This window comes from Marmota marmota, unplaced genomic scaffold, assembly GCF_001458135.2.
Source record: "Marmota marmota marmota unplaced genomic scaffold, marMar, whole genome shotgun sequence".
Lineage (NCBI taxonomy): Eukaryota > Metazoa > Chordata > Mammalia > Rodentia > Sciuridae > Marmota > Marmota marmota.
The window spans coordinates 35,767,794-35,789,930 of record NW_026000229.1 but is presented as its reverse complement, the minus strand read 5'-3'; the positions used below and the strand labels follow the sequence as shown (position 1 = coordinate 35,789,930).

The 22,137-nt window shown below is 36.4% G+C and overlaps 1 protein-coding gene and 1 pseudogene across 8 annotated transcripts in view; one reads left to right on the top strand and one right to left on the bottom strand.

Moving 5' to 3' along the window:
• Positions 1 to 22,137, bottom strand: part of Ttbk2 (tau tubulin kinase 2) — a 149,650-nt gene that overhangs the window by 37,281 nt on the left and 90,232 nt on the right. For 5 of the 8 annotated variants that reach the window (XM_015480757.2, XM_048793453.1, XM_048793450.1 and 2 more), the window contains 3 exons: positions 16,182 to 16,255; positions 8,154 to 8,294; positions 5,847 to 5,951 (listed from right to left, as the gene is read on the bottom strand). In XM_015480757.2, coding sequence (XP_015336243.1) covers positions 5,847 to 5,951; positions 8,154 to 8,294; positions 16,182 to 16,255 — 320 coding nt within the window. The remainder of the gene's footprint in view (positions 1 to 5,846; positions 5,952 to 8,153; positions 8,295 to 16,181; positions 16,256 to 22,137) is intronic. The other 3 variants (XM_048793452.1, XM_048793456.1, XM_048793451.1) reach the window with 2 other exon arrangements.
• LOC125613329 lies at positions 11,113 to 12,729 on the top strand (annotated as a pseudogene).

Below are 22,137 nucleotides of genomic sequence, written 5' to 3'. Positions count from 1 at the left end.
AGGTTTCTTCTATCACCGTTTTCTTTCTAGCTCAAGACTTTGCACTTGTTATTATTAAAATGTCATCTCCCTGCATGCCTCCCATGGCTATCTCTTCTATTCCATAGAAAAGACTCTGCTTAAGTGCTACTCTTTTTTTTTTTTTTTGCAGGGGGGGCTCAATCCAGGGGTACTTTACTATATCTCCAACTCTTTAGCTCTTTTTATATTTTATTTTAAGACAGGATCTCACTGAGTTGCTGAGGCTGACTTTGACCTTGAATTTGTGATTCTCCTGCCTCAGCCTCCCAAGTTGCTGGGATTACAATCATGCACCACCTTGCCTAGCTGCATCATATTCTGCTATATTTTTAATAACACCTTTTACTAACTGAAATCAATTTTATTTATAATTTTACCATATTGTCTGTTTATATTTTAATTTACTGCCTATCTTCTTTCATTACACAGGATATAAACTCTTTGTGAAAACTCTGTCCAGCTCATTTTACAAACATAGAAACAGTCTCTGAATCTCAGTAAGCAATAAAACCAGGCATCAAAGTAAGATTTTTCAACTTAAAATCATTCTACTGCTTTATAGGGATCAAGTCAGTGCCCTGAAGAGTCATAGATAGCACTATATTTCAATATGAAAACTGACAAACTTGAAAAGGATCACAGCCAATCATTTTTGTTAGTGGATTTTTCCCCAATAATTTCAAAATTTCCTCAATATGTATTACTTTTAGTAGAAAAAGACTACAATAAATGTTATTTTTAAAATCCTGGGCTAGAGATGTAGCTTAGTGGTAGACTGCTTGCCTGGATGCTCAAGGCTCTGGGTTCAATCCCCAGCAACTTGGCAGGGGCAAAAAAAGAAAAAAAAAAAAGAAAAAAGATAATTCTCATTTATTAGAATCATTTTGGTCATATGCTATAGCATAAGAGTAAAGTAAACAATTGAAGTGTTCTTCCTCCATTTACTCATTTTTGTAATCTATATTTAATCTATTCAAGCTGGTTGTCTATTCTCATTTCTTTTCTCTTTAAATACTTTTTCAAGACTTTATTTCAAAATAATCTCTAATAACATGTCTTAGTAATCAAAAGTTCCTGCAATCTCTTAAAATCTCCTTCACTGTTTTAGCTGCCAGTTATTGACAATCATAGTTAGTAGATCTCAACATTTTCCTACAACATGAATAACAAGAATATCTTGGGCTAGGGATATAGATCAGTGGTAAAGTGCTGGCATAGCATGTGTGAGGCCCTGGGCTCAATTCCTAGCAACACCAGGAAGGAAGAAAGGAAGGAAGGGAGGGAGGGAGGGAACAATATCTAATAGTCCAACTTGGTTAATGAAACTCTTGAGGTCAAAGATTTCTCTTTCTAGAAGAAAAACACCTAAAAGGATATATGAAAGGCTACTATCAATAGTTTTCAGTAAATAACATTTCAGAGGTTGTATTTTTCTTTTCTTTTCTTCTTTTTCTCTTGGGTACCAGGTATTGAACTCAGGGACATTTGACGACTGAACCACATCTCCAGCCCTATTTTTTATTTTATTTTTTATTAGAGACAGGGTCTCACTGAGTTGCTTTGCATCTAGCTTTCTGCTGAGGCTGGCTTTGAACTCTTGATCCTCCTCTGCCTCAGGCTCCTGAGCTGCTGGGATTACAGGCATGCGCCACCATGCCCAGCAAAGGTTGTATTATTTTTGTTCATTAACTTACATAGCCCTCAGCTAACACAAAAATTGTTTTTTGTAGCATGCAATTTTGTCCAATTATTTTCTATCTAATAATTGGCAGGATGAAAATCTCTGGATCTATTACCACATTCTGCAACCTCATGCCCAGTTTAATTAGGCAACTAGACTTCCCTATGATGGATTCTAACCAAGATAAGGCCAGGAGATTTTTCCCTTTTCCAAGTATCATTGACCTAGCTCTGACCTGACTTCTGCTAAGACTGAAATCCAGTTGAACAGAGATCAGCTGTTTAGATAAATCTTAATGTAACTAATCAAAGAAATAATACCAAGTCAAAGAAATTCAATCACCTTATTTATTTAATGTAGTAAAGCAACTCAAACCCCACTGGGGAATTGCAAATAGTTCAATATATTCAAATAATTCTAATTCAAAGCAGATTGTAATGAATACCATTAGCAAAGTACAACTACAAAAGCTCAGAAGTGTAAGGATTAATTCCATTTACTAGGAGGGAAGAAGAAAAAGTCTTATGACTAGGCAGCATTTTATTGGTTTTTGAAAAGGCAGTCTCTTCGGCTGGGGTTGTGGCTCAGTGGTAGAGTGCTTGCATAGCACATTCGAGGCCCTGGGTTCGATCCTCAGCACCACATAAAAATAAATAAATAAAATAAATGTATATAAAAAAGAAAAGACAATCTCTTAAAACTTCTCTAGTTGATGGCAATTTACTAATATTTATCAAAATTGCAAATGTGTATCTTCTCCTTGACCCAGCAATTTCACTTCTAGAAATTTATCTTACAGATATATAAGCCTGCCAGGTGCAGTGATGCATGCCTACAATCCCAGATACTTGGAGGAGACTGAGGCAGGAGGATACAAGTTCAAGGTCAACCTAAGCAATTTATCCAGACCCTGTCTCAAAATTTAAAAAAAAAAAAAAATTTTTTAAAGGGCGCCTGGCAACCTCATGAGTACTCAGCATTCATCTTTTTTTCTTTTGGGGGGTTTTGTTTTAACCATCTAATTGGTATATAGTGGTATCTCACAGTGGTTTCAACTTGCATTTACCTAATAACTAATGATGCTGAATATCATTATTTGTCATCTGTATCTCTTCTTTGATGATATATCTACTCAAATCTTTTTTTAAAATATTTGCAATTGTAGATGGACACAATACCTTTATTTAGTTTGTGTTTCTTGTTTTGTTTTGTTTTGTTTTTTCCCAACGTGTTGCTGGGGATTGAACCCAGTGCCTCATGCATGCTAGGCAAGACTGTACCACTGAGCCATAATCGCAGCCCTCAAATCTTTTTTTAGCACAAATATTTTAATCATCTAAAATGAGATTTTCTTTAAGAAGTTATTGATGGTTTCAAGCTCACTTTTATAAGGTATCATATCAATGACCCTTTTAAGATATATAAAATTATGGAAGAATATCAGCAGAAGCTATATAAACATTTCAAGTAAGGGCCAAGAGAAAGTTCAGCGTGTTTTCAGAAGAAACCCAAACAAGTTCAACATGGTCACACAAATCTTAGTAAAATAATCAGAGTGAGGGCTCATGTTGCTGAGTAAGTGGGAGAAGGAAGCATTAGCTCATTAACAGGCCATGTAACAGATTAAGTAATTACCCCTCTGAAATTTTTGTTAAAGCTTCCTATCATTCTTAGACTACAATCCATCTCTTTAAAAGTCATACATAATCTAGGGTCTGTTGGCTTCTTCAATCTGTCTCTCTCTACATACTCTTTCTTTACTATGCTATAGTCACAGTGGCATTCCTGCCTTCCTTAAACATGTTTACTTATTATACCTCAGAGTATCTTTGCACTTGCTATTTCCTCTGCCTAGAACATTCTCCCTCTAGATATTCATATGGTTCGTCTCATGTTTCATTCAATTTTCAACTCAATACCTTCTTAGAGGTCTTTTCTAATCTATACTTCAAAAATAGTCTCTTATCCTCACTATCTATCACTTTCTATGTCAATATTCAGCTTTTTGTTTCTTCGTAGCATTTCTATATAAAATTATCTATCTTAGTCGCTAAAATATAACCTCCATAAAGATCCATGATTTTGTTTGCTCTTGTTCACTACTGTGGTTCTAGCATCTAGATACATGCTTCACATGTAATATGTATTCACTAAATATATTTTATGAATGAATAAACAATAATTTAGCAGTGTTCTAAAAACCAAAACTGAGCCAGGTGCAGTGCACATGCCTATACTCCCAGCAAGGAATGTCAGGAGGCTGAGGCAGGAGGCTTGCCTCAGCAGTTTAGTAAGATCCCATCTCAAAATTTAAAAATAAAAAGGGCTGGGGATGAAGCACAGTAGTAGAGAGCCCCAGGTTCAATCCCCAATACCAGAAAAAACAAAAAACCTAAAACCTGAGGGGGAAAAAATAAATTAAAATCTGATCATCAGAATAGAAATATATACTTGAATTTAATAAGTCACATAAAAATCTGTTTATTATCTGCCTTCTTATCCATTAATGTAAGACCTTTAAAAAATGCAAGACCGTCTCTGTAGATGGAAAGGTTCCCATAATTTGAGACACTTAAGCTCCTCGTGTGTCTATACTTTAATTACAATTTGCATTTATGTATAAAACTATTATTAGATAGTTGCCCCAATAAAATCTAGTGTTTTTTTAACTTTTGTGCAACTAAACTAACAGAAATGAAAACTAATTACAATCAATAACCAAATTTAAAGGAAAGTTGAAAGTAAACATCAGAAGAATTGCAGTAGGAGATTGAGTGTCGCCATGACAATGTAAGGAGCTCGACTGACCCACTTCTCAGTAACACTAGGAAACATTTTAAAAGCAATCTTTTAAACCCTGTAGAAATAGTCCTAAAGGCAAACAAATGAGGAAACATCTTTTTAGGAAAACTTATAAGAAAGTAAAATAACTTGTAAGAAAGGTCAAGCCTTCACTTGGGCCTTCACTCTAGTTATTTTACTAAAAACTTGCAAGAAAGGTCAAGCATCTGTGGCATTTGCACCAAGACTGCTCCTTCCCCTATCCTGGCTCAACTAGGGTAAGCCCCTGCAGACTTCTGTAGCCAAGAAGATAGAGCTAACCTCCTTTCTCAGTTCTCAGACTGAGGGGTTTTGTTCTTGAAGGAGCAAGACTTCTGCATTTTTCTTCTTATTCCCAGTGCTTGTTGATGAGGAGGCTAAGTCCTGAGCTGGTGAAGTTGGAGAGGCAGAAGTGCCCTTCTTGCATTCTGCCTCTGACAAAGACTTTCTTTCTTGACCTAACTCTGGAAAAGCTCCTCTGACATCTCTTCTCAAATAGGCCCAGAGCTGGGGGCACACTTGTTGTTCCTACTTAAGTCCAGTTTTAGCAAGAGTCCTGTAGGTCAGTTTAGCAAAAATTCTCTACACTGGTAGCTTTCCACCCTTGATATTTGATCAAATTCTTTATCACACACGTTCTCTCTTATCGTGCTGTTGTGCCTTCAGTAATAATCCTTTCAGGCCTAAAATTGAAAATGTCCAGTTTCCAACAATAAATCACCAGGCATGCAAAGATTCAGGAAAGTATGACCCATGAATGGGGAAAAAAGTGGACCAAAAAAAAAAAAATAAAAAAAAAAGCTGTGAGAGTACTGGGTTCAACATGAAGATTTTCAAAGCAGCCATTATAAATATATTCACAGAACTAAAGAAAAGCTTAATTAGAGAAGTAAATTATGACGATAATGTCACATTAAATAGGGAACATCAAGAAAGAGAACCAAATATAAATTCTGAAATTGAACAGTGCAGTAATAATTGAAGCAGAAGAATTGCAGCACATAGGAAAGGCAACAGATTGCAAAAAAGACCTCTAATCCCAAAGGGATAATATATGTTCTTACTATCAGACCATTCTGAATCTGCCTAGAATATACATTACTTTAAAACAATGACTTTCAATGATAAAACTTCTTAATTTGTCTATGATGTAATCATAAAGTCTACATGCTATTTCTTAGCAAATGCTATTTTTTTCCACTGAGCTACATCCCAGAGCTAAATGACATTCTTTCTGATACATAATTATCATTTCTTTAAAAGAAGAATACTATAAATAATAGGTTAATTATCAAATATTTAATAGTAATATGAAAAATCTTACTGGTCTGACGTCACCACAGGAATTGGTAAATTGTCGAGCCAAGCCAAAATCAAGCATGTAACACTTTCTACATGTACTAGGAAAACGACCCATGGCGAAGTTTGACTAGAAAAATAAAGAAGGAAATATACATATTCATATAATATTTACTTCATACACTTTACCTTTCTAATTCTTAATCTATTAAAATCTGAAACATGTTCCAGATACACTATTCTAATCAATGATGTTTACTACATATTAATACATAATTTAGTTGCTGGTTCTATTAATGCCTAGCATCAGATAATCTTTGGACAAAAAACAATTTAAGCAACTGTATAAAGTTACACACAATATAATACTGATTTAACTAAGTTCAGAACTCTAAATTCCTTAAGATATCTGTAATCCTAGCTACTTGGGAGGCTGAAGCAGGAGGATTACAAAAATTACAAAATTGCAATCTTTGAGATCAGTCTCAGCAACTTAGACTATCTCAAAAAGGAAAAAAAAAAAAAAAAGGACAGGGATGTAGGGATGTAGCACAGTGGTAAAGCACCTCAGGGTTCAATCCATAGGATTGCAAAAACAAAAAACAAAACAAACAAAAAAACCCTTTAAATTATTTGAATTGTAATCTAAATAACTACTTAAATGATAACCTAACTCCTTAGTGGTTTTTTCCCCCTTCAATCCTTTTTATTTTATTTTATTTTATTTTTTATTTGGGTAACTAAGTTGCCCAGACTGGCCTTGAATTTGTGATCCTCCTGCCTGAGCCTCCTGAGTTGCTGGGATTACTGGTGTGCACCACTGCACCTAGACCATACCATACCATTTTTTTGTACCAGGGATTGAAACCAAGGGCACTTAACCACTGAGCCACATCCCCAGTCCTTTTTTATTTTTGATTTTGAGACAGGATCTCACTAAGTTACTGAGGGCCTTGCTAGGTTGCTGAGGTTGGCCTCAAACTTTTGATCCTCCCAAATCACTGGGATTACAGGAATGTGCCACTGCACCCAGCCAACCCTACTTTTTAAAAGTAGAAATGGGGGGTGGGCAGAAAACAAACATAGCTCAGAAATTTAAAAGAATTTCCTATAAGCGTCATAAAGCTGAATTTCACTAAATTTAAAATACAATTTAAGGAAACATTTTAATATAGACTTCAGGAAAATATACTTTGCATTCTTTCCTTAAAGAAAAACAATGTAATATTTAAGGATCCTAAATTTGTGAAAATGAATTTATAAATAAGGTAAAATTCCACACTTTTATAGAATTGTTAATTTCCTTTAAAAGTACTTATGGAACCTTATGATTAATATGGAAACTCTTCAATCATTAGGCTTCTCAAATAGTGACTTGGGAGGCTGAGGAGAAATGTTACATAACATTAAATCTGACTCTATTATGTCAATTTGGTGTTTTCCTGTAAACTATTTAATTTTAGAAATCATATAACAACAGATGGTTATACTTTTCAACTACAGGATACTTTTACAGTAAATAAAATACATCAGCAGTGGGTCATTTCCCCTCATGATCAATAAAACATCCCAAAGGAAAAAGCAAAAACATTATTTCAGGATGGAAATCACAATTTCTAAGAAAAATAGAAATAGCAGCACTCAGAAGAAAATAGTCTTTCAGAGAATATTCTGATTTTTTATAAATACAATTTCTGCTTGAAAAATGGAGAAAACAATGTAAACAACTAAAAGCAAAATACATATATTTTTAAATCAATATCATGGGGAGATCCAAAGAGTAACTATTGATTTAGATTTAAGGCTGAGTAATTTGCAATGTTAACACATAATAATATCAGTGAAACATAAATTATTTTTAATTTGGCGGCAAGAAACATCTGTATGTTGTGAGGAAGGATAGTGGGGATTGAACCCAGGGTCTCACACCTGTTAGGCAAGTGCTCTCCCAGTGAGCAACATCCCTAGCCCTTTTATAAATTTTACCTTGAGACAGGGTCTCACTGGCTGGCCTCAAATTTGCATTCCTCCTGCTCTGGCCTCCCAAATAGCTGGAATAACAACCAAGTGCCACCACACCTGTCTGGCAAGTAATATTTTCATGGTATGAGAAAAGCTCTTGAAATTAGTTGTGGTTTGTAATTATAACTTCAAGAAAAACTAAGAGGCAAGTTACATTTTTGCTTCTAGGTGTCCACAGAAATAAAAATATTCCTTTGTATTTAACCATAGCAAATACAGAAGACTGCATTTGTAATTTATTGTGTTCCATTATAACACCAAGAGTACTAAAAAAAATTCCTTCTCTGCTAAGGCAGGAAAAGTCCCCTACCGGTTTGATGTCTCGGTGCAAGAATCCCACTGAATGGATACTTTCAATGGACTCCAGAATCTGCCTACCCAGGCGAAGAGTAGTGCTAATGGTGAATGTGCCCCGGGACTGGCTACGGCGAAGATCTGCCAGATTCCGACCCTGTGGAAACCAGATAACCACTTTCCATTATGGTACTAAAACTGGAAAACTGTTCATTTACCATTAGAAAAATGCTGCAACTGAAATAGCAAAGGTTTTACCCAAGTTGTGATGCTCTCACTCAATGGAGATATTCTCTTAATAACACAAATATTTCAGATAAATTTTTAAAATACCAGTTTTTAACATTTTATTTCTGATTCATCATGTTTCCCTTAATCTCTGACATCATAACAAAATATAGGCCTCATTATTTAAAATATTTATTATTATTTTTTTCGTTGCAATTGCACACAATACCTTTATTTTATTTATCTATTTCATGTGGTGTTAAGGATCAAACTCAGAGCCTCGCACATGCTAGGCAAGTGCTCTACCGCTGAGCCACAACCCTAGCCCAGACCTGATTATTTTGAAAGATATAAAACATATATCATCCCAAATTACTGCCTAATACATACTCCCATACAAGCTACTTAATTTTTTTTCATCAGTTTTTCTCATAAAATAGGTAATAATACACATCTCACAGAGTTTTGTGAAGACTAAACAAGACCCACGTAAGTTTACTGTGTGGTATACATTAGGTACTCAACAAATACTAAATGTTGTTATTATTTCCAAATATGATATGACAAACATTCAATTACTTGTAGCAGTGGATAAAAAGCAATGGATGGTACCTTGTCTGTGCCAGATGTATTAACATTCATAATTCCATTTAATCCTCACAGCACCCTAAATAGAAATTGTTCCTATTCCTGTCTTACAGATGAAGAAACTGAGTGAGATTCAAAGAGGGTCAATTATGTTAACATGTTATGGTAAAGCTGTTTTATTTATTTATTTTTAAAATTTTTGGTTCTAGGGATTGAACCCAGGGGTGCTTTACCAAGATTTCAATATAAATGCAAGAGGAATTTCCATCCTCCTGCCTCAGCCTCCTGAGTTGCTGGGATTACAGATGTATATCACCGCATCTGGCAGTAAAGCATTTTATTCAAATCTGTCTGTTTAACTCCAAAGTGTTCTTTTCCTACAGTGCTTTTTCATAATTCTGTTTCACCAAAATTACTCCTTTTTCCTTAGACAACAAACCAGTAATCTGAAAAGAAGAGCAGAGCTAGCTCAAACTGCCCCACTTCCCAAAGATTAGAGACTGGCCCCCATGTCACAGAGGATTTAAATATCCCAGTCGCTCTACTTCTATTATTCTGTAATATGAAGCCAGGTGTGATAGTGCACATCTGTGATCCCAGGAACTTGGCAGGCTGAAGCAGGAGGATCTCAAGTTCAAGAGCAACTTATGGAGGCCTTAAGCAATTTAGCAAGAACCTGTCTCAAAGTAAAAACTAAAAAGGTTGGCGATGTAATTCAGTGGTAAAGTGCCCCTGGGTTCAATCCCTAGTACCAAAAAGTAAAAAATAAAATAGTAAGATTTTATCTTATATTTGCTGATCAATTAGCAATAACTGAGAAGATAAACATAGGCTGACAAGAGCATGGGAGAAAGAGTTACATCTCCAGCCCTTTTTATTTTTATTTTGAGTCAGGATCTCACTAAGTTGCTGAGGCTGGCCTCAAACTTATGATCCTCCTTCCTCGGCTGTCCAATTTGCTGGGATTACAAGTGTGTGCCACCACACCGAGCTGAATTATTTGTATTTTTTTAAATGATCTTTTTATACAGTAATATGCGATAAATGGAAAAAAGTCCATTTCTACCAAGTAATTCTATATATTTAACAAGATTCCAATACAAATCCAATTTATTATTGAAAACAAAAAATATACCCAAAAGGAGAGAAAATAACACAATAAACATTCATGTATCCACCATACACCCAGAATTAAAAATTATCAATTCATGGCCAATCTTTCTTTGTCTATTATCCACCTCCTAAAACATAACTTCTCCTGGCATGTACACACATGCTACATTATTTTCATGTAAATTATAATATTATTTCATCTATATATATTAAAAAATACATAAAGGCAAAGAAATAAAAATATAAAAAATTATTAGCAATTCTGCTAATGTAAATTTTAATTATAAGCATCAATATGAACCATAGCATACTTTTTCTTTAGAAATAATGTACTGGAGTGGCTGGGGTTATGGCTCAGTGGTAGAGTGCTCACTTGGCATGCATGAGGCACTGGATTCCATTCTCAGTACTACATAAAAATGAAATACAGATATTGTATTCACTTAAAACTGAAAAATATTTTTTAAAAGTTTTTTTTTTTTTAAATAATGTATCCGGGGGCTGGGATTGTAGCTCAGTGGCAGAACGCTTGCTTGGCATGTGTGAGGCACTGGGTTCAATTCTCAGCACCACACAAAAATAAATAAATAAATAAATAAATACATTTATTTATTTATTTAAATAAATGTATTGTGTTCATCTACAACACACACACACACACACACACACACACACATAAATGTATTTCCTGAACAGCCACTTGGAAAGAATGAAAAACAATGATCAATCCATTGCAATATGCATTCATAGCATCCAGACTGTGGTCTCCAAATAGCCCATTAAAAGGAACAAAGGTTTAATGAAGAAATGACTGGTTTCAGAGCCAGAGCATGAATATGTAGAATGAGCTTAGTATACCATATTGTACCAAAAAATAAGAATGCTATCAAAGACTGCTATTTAATCCTGTCAAAATGAATCAGGACCCAACCTGAAGAAAGTTCAATTGGCTAAAGATGGTGTCCTGCAGCCCTAATCTTGTACTGTCTCCATAAAGCAGAATTTCTATCCCACCCTAGTCTTGCTTATCTTTCAGAACAGGATGCATGAAGGTCAGAAGTTCCTCTTCATATAGACTAGCTAAAACTGGATCGATCTAAGACGGCTGACAGAGTGACCTTCAGACAAACTTTTTGGTGTATGCTTTAAAAGACACTTCCTCCTACCATCCAGACAATTGATAACTGGCAAGACAAATGGAAAAAATCATAAAAGGATCAGAAAGAGATGATGCCAAAATTCCCCCCAAATCTCCACCCATTCCCAAAAAAGGCAGTAATATGCCTTCCCTTACCTCTGTTTTGCTTTTTCAGTGCTGGGGGGTCAAACCCAGGGTCTCCTGCATGCTAGGAAAGGGCTCTGCCACCAAGCTACATCCCCAGCCCTTTGTATTTTCTTATTCTGAGACAGGGTCAAAAGTTGCCAACCCCTCATTTTTTTTTTACCCTATATTTATAACCCCAATCTCTAAGGGGTGGGAAGTTGATTTGTAAGTTTATGTCCTACTTCTGTTCTTGTCAATAATAAAAGTCTCCTTCACTGCTTAAGTGATGCTTGGTCTTGTTACTGGTTCCACAATTCCTAAAGGAAAAAGGACTCAGCACTTGGGGTCAAAAATTGGCAATGGGAGGGCCCGGGTTGTGGCTCAGAGGCAGAGCACTCACCTAACATGTGTGAGGCACTGGATTCCATCCTTAGCACCATATAAAAATAAAATAAAGATATTATGTCTACCTATAACTAAAAAATAAATACTTAAAAAAAATGGCAATGGGAGAGCCCCCATGGCAACACATGCCTGTAATCCCAGCAACTCAGAAAGCTGAGACAAGAGGATAGCAAATTCAAGGCCACCATAAGCAACTCAGAAAAATCCTGTGTCAAAATAAAAATAAAATGGCCTGGGGATGTAGCTCTGTGGTAAATCACTTCTAGGTTTAATTCCTAGTACCCCCCCACCCCCACCAAAAAAAAAAAAAAAGGCAATGAGACAATGTAAGCATTAAAAAGAAAAGCTACAGAGGAAGAGAGATCTTCCAGCCATGGCCTGGGGGCCACAAGGTGGAGCTGACCAAGGCCCAGGCTTTGGGGTCCTGCTGAAGGCATGCTTTCCACCCTCTGCTTTACGTGCCCGACCCAGGGATGCATCCCGCTGCAGTATGCCTTGCTGATGCAGATGCACTTCGATGGACGCCTGGGCTTCCCCGGCGGCTTTGTGGACGTGCAGGGCAGCAGCCTGGAGGACTGACTGAACCGAGAATTGCAGGAGGAGGAGCTTGGTGAAGCCATGACTGCCTTCTGCATGGAGCACACTGATTACCGAAGCTCATACGCCAGGGCCAGACCGCGCATGGTGGCCCATTTCTACGTCAAGTGCCTGACCCTAAAGCAGCTGGAGGCTGTGGCGATGGCATGGGAGGCTTGCCTGCTTTCCTGAAGAATTCCTTTATTGGTGCTGCCCGGGAACCGCTACTGGAAGCCCTCCAAGACTTGGGACTTCTAGAATCTGACTCTTTCTCAAGTCTTAAGACCCCAGCTCATCACTAAATGTAACCCTCTATGGATCCATGGAACCTGATTGGGGACCTTGGAAGGGAATGACGGAGGGAAAAGGGGATGTTTTCTCTTCTGGGCCTGAGAGATGATACCAGACTAAAAGGACATGTGTGTGCATAAATAAATAAATAAATAAATGAAAAGAAAAGCTACAATACATGGAAAACATCAAATATGTTAAATCCATGATTCATAATTATATTTAAGGTGAGCAAAAGAGATATAGCTCATTAGCTTTCTATATAAAAATAGCTCATTTTTCTGAAGTTGATAAACAAAAGAACCAAATATTAGCCCTGCTATACTATAAGAAATTTTTTCTAAGAAATCACCTCAGGACTAAGAGTGGATGGAGGCTTTTTAATGAATTTTGGCTAATAAACAAAGAAAAAATGATAGAAGAGCATATTAACAACTTCCACTGAAAATAATATTATAGGCAAACATTATTGATGGTGTAATAAAAATCATTAGGAGATCAATCATGGGGAACTTTAAAATAGGTGAATCAGGCCAAAGTCTGTGAACCAATTTAATATCACTAAAATAGACACAACCTGATGCTGCCTCCTGTGATGCCCACCTTTGCCAAAAAAAAAGTGAAATCTTACCTAATCATCAGTTTATAGAAATTACAGGAGCATAAGAACATGTGAAATACCACATGGAAATAATCAGAAAATCTAGAATATGGGCATTTCTAGAGGTCAAATGACTCCATTTTAATTAGTGACTGGACTTAAAGATTTGTGCTGCTCCCTGCTCAGTGAAAGACTCAGAAGACTGAAGTTAGTGAAAGGAAACAAGTTTATTTAGGGTAGGCCCTGATTAAAATAAAGGAGATTTTTTTTAAGTGGGGGTATGCTGGGAATTGAACTCAGGGGCACTGGACCACTGAGCCACATCTCCAGCCCTATTTTGTATTTTATTTAGAGACAGGGTTTCACTGAGTTGCTTAGTACCTCACCACTGCTGAGGCTGGCTTTGAACCCGTGATCCTCCTATCTCAGCTTCCTGAGCCACTGGAATTACAGGCACGTGCCACCACACCCGCTTAAACATTTTTTTTTTCCCTCTCAAATACCCATCTTCAGTGGTTTCATGTTATGAAGAACTTTTATAGGACTCAACTGTATCTTTTTGCCCTTCTCTAGGTGATGAGCTTATTATAAAATAACCATTTGGATATGTTAAGGATGCTCAGGTAAAGCCCCAATGTTGATTGGACACAAGATGAGATCTGGTTGTAAATCTTACTAGCAGAATTTAGAAAATAAATGGCCTTAACCTATAACTTTTAAAGACCTACTTCCATGGTAAAATAGCTAGATCTATAAATAGAAAAAATGTTTTGGTACTGGGGATTGAACCCAGGGGTCCTTTATCACTGAGCTATATATCCCCAGCCCTTTTAATTTTTTCTTTCGAGACAAGGTCTTACACCATGTTGCTTAGGACCTCATTAAATTGCTGAGGCTGGTCTTGAAACTGTGATTCTCCTGCCTCAACTTCAAGTCACTAGGATTATAGGCATGTGCCACTGTGCCAGGCATTCCTCAAAAATTTTAAGGCAGATACTATGTAATTGAACTACCAGGAAGACAAGATTGAGGTTAATTTACAAATTATAATGCATTTGGGGTTTTTAGGACTATCAGTGGGTAGCTAGGAGAGAGCAATTGAATTTTACCAAAATGTATGGGGGAAACCTAGCAGTTATATGTCAATTATACTAGTTGTAGCCTTGTCCCAAATCAGGTCAACCATAACTGTAAGGATAGGGGTTTAATGGCGAGTTAACTTTCTTATGAAAGGGAAAAATACAGTATGCAAGTGAAATGGAAAGGTTCCATTGGAGCCCACCAAAGGCCATAAAGGCCATGGTTGAGATTCTGGTTGTAAATCTTACTAGCAGAATTTAGAAAATAAATGTATGCAATGGCCTTAGAGCAGCAGACTCCCAATATTAACAATATATATTATTTATATATTTATAGAGTGTGATTTTGATTAGTGCAAGAATAAAAATGAGAATGACCTGAGACTTGAGAGAGAATCTGTAGAGAATCCTCTCCATAATTATAGAGTCAGCAGTAACCTAAAGATAAAACTGAAGAGTTTTCTCCATTACAACAAGAATATTGGCCTCAGGTTTCCTATTAAGTTTTGAAACCCATCAAGCGGTCTTTATCAAACCACAAACCTCCCTACATTTCAGCTACTCCATTTGCAAAATGCGGGTAAATCTGTCCTCTCCTTCCCTTGAGGGGGTATGATGAGAATCAAATAGTATGTTTTAATAAAGCCATACAAAAACTATAAAATAACAAACAGTTCCATTACTACTGGCCAATGTGAGAGAAAGCAGGGTCCATATTAATGAACCAGAAAGGTATAAGGAGAGCTTCTTCAAAAAATAAAACTATGCTGGCTCAAAAGCTTGTGAAGGGGCTGGGGCTGTAGCTCAGGGGTACAGCGCTTGCCTTGCACTGGGAGGCACTGGGTTCAATCCTCAGCACCACATAAAAATAAAGAAAGAAAGACATTGTAAAAAAGAAAAAAAAAAAGATAGTGGACCACATAATTCAAAAACACTTTAACTACAGTCTACAGAAAGGCTAATATCTTTAAGTCTAAATCAAATGCTGAAGGATGGCTGAGGTAAACAAGAAAAGTCTTCTGATGAGAAGAGGAAGCACTTAGGCCAAGATCTAAGTCTGAAATCATTGTTATGTCAGTAAGTTGAAAGAAAATAAAAAACCCAAAAGCCCCAAACAAAATTTGCTATAGATGAAAAGTAATCCTGAGATTTCAAAGTTAGGCAGCAAACTGAACCATGGCTTTGAGGGTAAAAGAGAGAGAGGAAAGAGAGAGGAGGGGAGGGGGAGAGGGGGGAGAGAAAAAGAAGAGAGAGAGAGAAGAGAGAGAAGAGGGAGAGAGAGAGAATTTTTTTCCCCCAGGGGCAGAGGGTAGTGTGAGAGAAAATATAATGGTTTCCCTCTTCTCCATTTGGATATGTTAAGGATATTTTCCTCTTCTCCCTCCTATAATCATTACTCGCATAGTCCCTTTCTGAATTTTTTTCCCTCTGCTCCCTTGACCTAATTCCCCCATCTAAAAGAGAGGGAATAGACCTATGTTAATAATGGAAAGAGACAGAGAAGAATGGCTTTCACCCTATATCTCAACTAATGTTTAGATTTTTTAAAAGTCACAGTTGATATTGGAGAACCTAAATGGGAAATTAAATGCCTAAGGTAACAAAGATGCAGAGGAAGGAACAGGAAGGGACAGGACAAAACTCACATTATACCTCACAATCTATACTAGGATATAATGATGACAATAAAGATACAGGTCAACTAAAATAGCTGTCAAAGACAAACATTTCTCTTTTTGGAAAATCTGTATCAAGTCTACTTAAATAAAGTTCCATCTGTACAGTGTAAAACATTCTGACATGATACCAACAATGTTATCATTTTTATTCATATCCACTGTAATTGGGTACTTTCATCATAATTGAAAGATTTAAAAATACATTTTCAAGGTAACCTACCTGTAATTGCATGACCACATAGTTGAATCGGTCATTCCTCCCACAGCCAATAAATCTACAAACATGGTCTTTCCCTGGATAAAAAAATAAATAAAAGGAAGAAAAACAGTGAAAAAAGGATACACTACGGTTTCACTTCTTTAAAAAAAAAATCAATAATTTGTTTTCTATACAGTATTTTATGATTTAATGTAAAAATATGTTTTGAAACCTTGAGGATAGAAAATTTACATTATTCAAAATTTTTACCTTCCCACCCCCAGCTTCTGCACTGTTCCTTGTGCAGTCAAATACATGTTCTTGAGTGAATAAATAAATAAATAAATGAAGAAACAAACAAATGGTAATTTATTCAGAAAGGAAAAGATTAAAAGGTTATTTCAGATCAACATGCTCAGATGCAATACATAAGAAAGCACAGAGAAGCAATTAATAAGAACATTAGAAATATACATATTCAATTGTAGATACATTCTACCATTCACTATTACATAACTTTAGCAAGTTATGTCATTTTTCTGAACCTCACTGATTCACAGATTAGGCTAGCGATTTTCCAACTGAATTCCATGTGTGAAATCTAAGGACATGCTGATTGGGATATGGAGGCGATCCGAGGTAGAGCTGGTATAAATCTGGGATCTTTCCTTTGACTCAAACAAACAAACAAAAGCAATGCCAAGGTCTAAAAAAAGGATCAAGCCTGGTAAGTAAATTCCAGGGCCAGAAAAAAGCATCTGGCTAGAACACAGTAAATGAGTGGAGGGGGAACAAGGTTAAGATAGTGCTGAAGAAGCAGTTAGGCACCAGATCCTGAAGCATCTTGTACTCCATGATGAAGAATTAGAACCACATAAGGTCAGTGTCTTCCAAATCTGGATGCTTACCAAAACTATCTGGGAAACTTTTTAAAGATTCCTAAGTTCAGACTATGGTTGTAGCTCAGTGGAAGAGTGCTTGCCTAGCAAGTGTGAGGCACTGGGTTCGATCCTCAGCACCACTTAAAAATAAATAAATAAAATAAAGGTATTGTGGCCAGGTGTGGTGGTGCATGACTGTAATTACAGTGGCCCGGGAGGCTGAGGCAGGAGGATCACAAGTTCAAAGCCAGCCTCAGCAATGATGAGGTGCTAAGTAACTCAGTGAGACCCTGTCTCTAAATAAAATATAAAATAGTGCTGGGGATGTGGCTCAGTGGTTGAGTGCCCCTGAGTTCAATTCCCAGTACCACCCACCCCCCCCAAAAAAAGGCATTGTGTCAATCTACAACTAAAAAAAAATTAAAACTAAAAAAGATTGCTAAATTCTATACTGATTCTGAATCTGTGGGGGAAGATACAGAATATGATCTTTTCAAAATTCTTTAAATGAACCCAAAGCAGGCAGAACATGGATGGATATTGGAAAATACTACTGGGTAATGAGAAACATCTAAAAGTTTTGTTTTATTTGTGTAGTGCTGGGGATTGAACCCAGGAGCACTTCACCACTGAGGTACATCCCCTGCCCTGTTTTGTTTTGTTTGAGACAGGGTCTCCCCTAAGTTGCTGAGGCTTGCCTTGAACTTGCTATCTTCCTGCCTCACCCTCCTGAGTCACTGGGATTACCAGTGCCACCACAACACCAGGCCTAAAAGAATTTTAGATAAGGAATTACTACTACAATACTGCATTTTAGAACATCATGCATTGGCAGTGGGGATGTCAGACTCCGGAAAGGTCCATTCTAGAGGCAGAGACGTTGCCCTGGGAATAACAACAATATTCCGGGAGAGTGAAGAAGGGGGTTGAACTCTCCAAGTATTAGAGTAAAAATAGATTAAATAGGATAAATCTGAGAGATAACTAAACATGTAATTTTCTACTAGAAATTGGTACACTTAAAATGAAAACTATTGAAAAAAGAGAATAAAAAAGGCTGTATATACTTTAAGGAATAATAGAATGCCAGATTTGAGGACAATTCAAATGGAATTCAGTAGATAATTATAATTTTAGGCCTGGTGCTGAAACAAAAAGACTGAGCTCCAGATATACCATTATCATGAAAAATAGATGGAACCACAAATGCAGCTGGAAGATTGACAAGTAAAAGAATAAAAAATAAGAAATTTGGAGGCTGGGGTTCAGTGGTAAAGTGCTCACCTAGCATGTGGGAGGCCCTGGGTTCAATCCTCAGCACCACATAAAAATAAATAAATAAAATAAAGGTATTGTGTCTATCTACAACCAAAAACTAAATATTAAAAAAATAAGAAATTTTAGAATGTAATCTGGAAAAAGCATAACTTAAAGCCTGAGCAAAAATAAAACAGCCCCTCAGGGAAATAGGGGAATAAGTCCAAGAGGTAGGAGAAAACTCTAAGAAAGGGGTATCACAGAAACTATGGAAGGGCAGTTCACAAAGGTAGAAGTGGCCAGTAACAAAAGCTGTAGAAAAGCTAAGAAGTGCTCACTTATAAACAACTGGGCTTGGTGTCACCAGGATTGGAAGAAAAGAAGCCAATTTATAATATGTTAAAGAATACATGGAATATGTGACAATGAGGTCAGATAATCTTTGAAGAAGCTTGCTTGTAAAATGAGGAAGAATGACAGGCTGCAGATTTAGATTGGTGAAAAACAAAACAAATTTCAAAAAGAATCTGTCCACTGACTAACTCAAAATATTAATACAATAAAGACTCATTTAATAATTTCATGTTTCTTTCTTGCATCTGGATTACCAATTATCATAATGTTCTTTCATTCTTTGTTCTTTGGTTAAAGAGAAGAAACTAGCAAGAATGGGCACAATGGGAACACAATTTTCAGTGTGAAGGATACATGTTGATCATTCCACATTTATTTTACATGTAATTGCAAAACTATATCAACTAGCCAGGGCAGTGGCTCATGCCTATTATCCTAGCTGCTCAGGAGGCTGAGGCAGGAGGATCCCAAGTTTCAAGGTCATCCTTGGTAACTTAGTGAGACCCTGTATCAAATATTAAAAAAGGGCTGGAGATACAGTCTAGTGGTAGAGCATTCCAGGGTTCAATCTCCAGTACTCTGCCCCCCCAAAAAAGCTCTATCATCTAGTGAATTATAATAACAATGAAAGGATAAAATGATAGTAATAACCAAAATTTCCCCTCTGCTTCACAGAAACAATTTAAAATTTTAGTTAGTCCTTCCATTATTTTTCAAGATTCCACTTTCAGCTTCAGGTATAGGTCAATGCATAAGGCCCTGGGTTCAAACACTCACACTCCACTGTGAAAAACAAAAAGACTCCACTTTCTTGTCATTAACATTTTAAATGCAGTACCTCTATTACAAAGAAATCTCAACATCTAAAAACAGAAGGTCATGCTAGATTTCATTCCTCTTGTAATGCTCCTTCTAAAATAAGCATTGTAAATTATACTAAAAAACTATTTATCTCTTAATACTAAAAATCACCCTACTTTCAAAAAAGAAAACAGATTTGAATAAAAGAAACTGTGGCACAGGCCTGTAATCCCAGCAGCTAAGGAGGTTGAGGCAGAAGGATCACAAAATCAAAGCCACCCTCAGTAATGGCAAGGTGCTAAGCAACTCAGGGAGATCCTGTCTCTAAATAAAATACAAAATAGGTCTGGGGATGTGGCTCAGTGGTCAAGTGCCCCTGAATTCAATCCCCAGTATGCACCTCTGCCCCCTCCCAAAAAAGAAAAAAACTGAATAAGCAGTAGATCCTTTATTGAGCAGTCAGTCAGTAGCAAATTTTCTAGGATTCAAAAATGTATATGCATCACTTTCGGTAAGAATTAAATAAATTCTTTTTTTCTTCTTTTTTGGTACTGGAAATTGAACCCAGGGATGCTTTACCACTGAGCTACATCCCCTGTCTTTCTTATTTTTTCTTTAGAGAAAGGGTATTGCTATGTTGCCAAGGGTTGCTAAATTGCTAAGGATGTCCTTGAGCTTACAATCCTTTTCCTTCAGCCTCTCTAGTCCCTGGATTTTAGGCATGCAATACCAAGCCTGGTTTAAGAGTTCTTGTCTTGTAGTCAGATATGGTGGCACATACCTGTAATCCCAGTAATTTAGGAGGCTAAGGCAGAAGGATTGCAAATTCAAGGCCACCCTTGGCAATTCAGTGAGCCCTTAAGCAACCTGGCAAGATCCTGTCACAAAAAAAAAAAAAAAAAAAAAGAAAAAAAGAAAAGGACTAGGGATGTGACTCTGTGGTTAAGTGTCATGGAGTTCAATCCCCAATTTAAAAGGAAAAAAATGAGTTCTTGTCTTGTCTCATACTATATGGCATCGAATACTGCTGCTCATATTTATATCTATATAGATATACTATTAATGAAACTAAAGTTAGTTCAATAAAAATGTACAAATTTTTGGAAGTATGGGGAAATAACTTAATTAAACAATAACTCTTTACTACCACTTAGTGCAATTGTTTAAATAACTTCATTTTATTTATTTATTTATTTATTTATTTGGTGCTAGGGATTGAACCCAGAGTAGTATACCACTGAGCTACATCCTCAGCCCTTTTTAATTTTTTAGGGTCTCACTAAATTGTTGAGGTCTCACTAAATTGCTGAGGCTGCCCTTCAACATGTGATCTATCCTCTTGCCTCAGCCTCCCAAGTCACTGGGAATACAGGCATGCACCACAGCACCCAACTGTTAAAATAACGTATATAACAATAAGTATATACTGAAATTATCAGTCCATGAAGAAGAGACTATATCTATCTTGTCCTGGTACCCAAAACAGTACCTCACAGAGTGAAATGTTTGATCAATATTTATGAATAAACAACTTAAGAAGAAATAATAATAGCATAATGCATAATGTACACACAAAATATGCAAGTATTTTCTGCCAAGCTCTATGTGCTTTACCTGGACTTAATCCTCAAATATTAGTATTTTTTTCTGTTTTTCAAATATAGAAATGGAGGCTTACTGAAGTTAAATTACTTCTTCCAAAATCATACAGCTAGAAAATGGAGAAGTTTGATTCTAGAGACTTTTTTCTTAATCATTAATTAAGCCAGAAAAAATTAAATAGATTTTAAATTCAAATAACATCTTGTTGATACATATGAAAGCTAAAAGGAGCACTGGATGTGATGATGCATACTTGCAATCGCAGCTAGGGAAATAAAGACTGTGATAGAATACATAGAAGACCTACTATATGATAAGCACTAAACTAGGCAATAGGAATACATGAAAAATTAAGAAAATCTATGCTCTCAAGGAGTTCACAGCCCATGTATGCATATAAAAAATTAATGCAGTATGATGAATTCTACATTATTATAGAGAAAATGCAATGAATATCCAGAAGATTTAAAATTTTTGTTTTTGAGGCTTCAAATGAAAGTGAAGTCTCTAGATATCATTAGATTTTAAGTTTATGAGAAGTGCATCTTTTTTTCCTGCCAGTATTGAACCCAGGGCCTTGGACATGCTAGGCACATTCTTCGGCCCTTGAACTATACCCCCAACCCTTTTTATTTTTATTTTGAGAAAGAGTCCTGGCTAAATTGCGCAGGCAGCCCTATGAGTCTTTCTAGCAAATTAAGTTAAAGAGTGGGTCATGGAAGCCCTGGGTTGCAGGAAAGATACTATTTGCAATTCAGTGACTGAAGGAGGGACTATGGAAATGAGCCCTCACTGTGGGATCCGATGCTATCTACCAGAACTTAACTGAATTACAGGATACTCCACTGTTGTCAGAGAACTGCTTGGTGTGTGGGAAAATTCCACACATACAGAAGAGTTTTGTATTAAGTGTGAGAGTAAAAGGAAAAAAATACTTTCTTTTTTTCTCTTATGGCCACACTAAAGAATTCAGATTCAATTCATTATTAGATAATGCAAGAATGAGGTTTCCAGAGTTTTCAAGCAGAAAGCTACATGATCTAAATTGTGTTTTGTAAAGAAAATGTTTTGTTTTGTTTTGC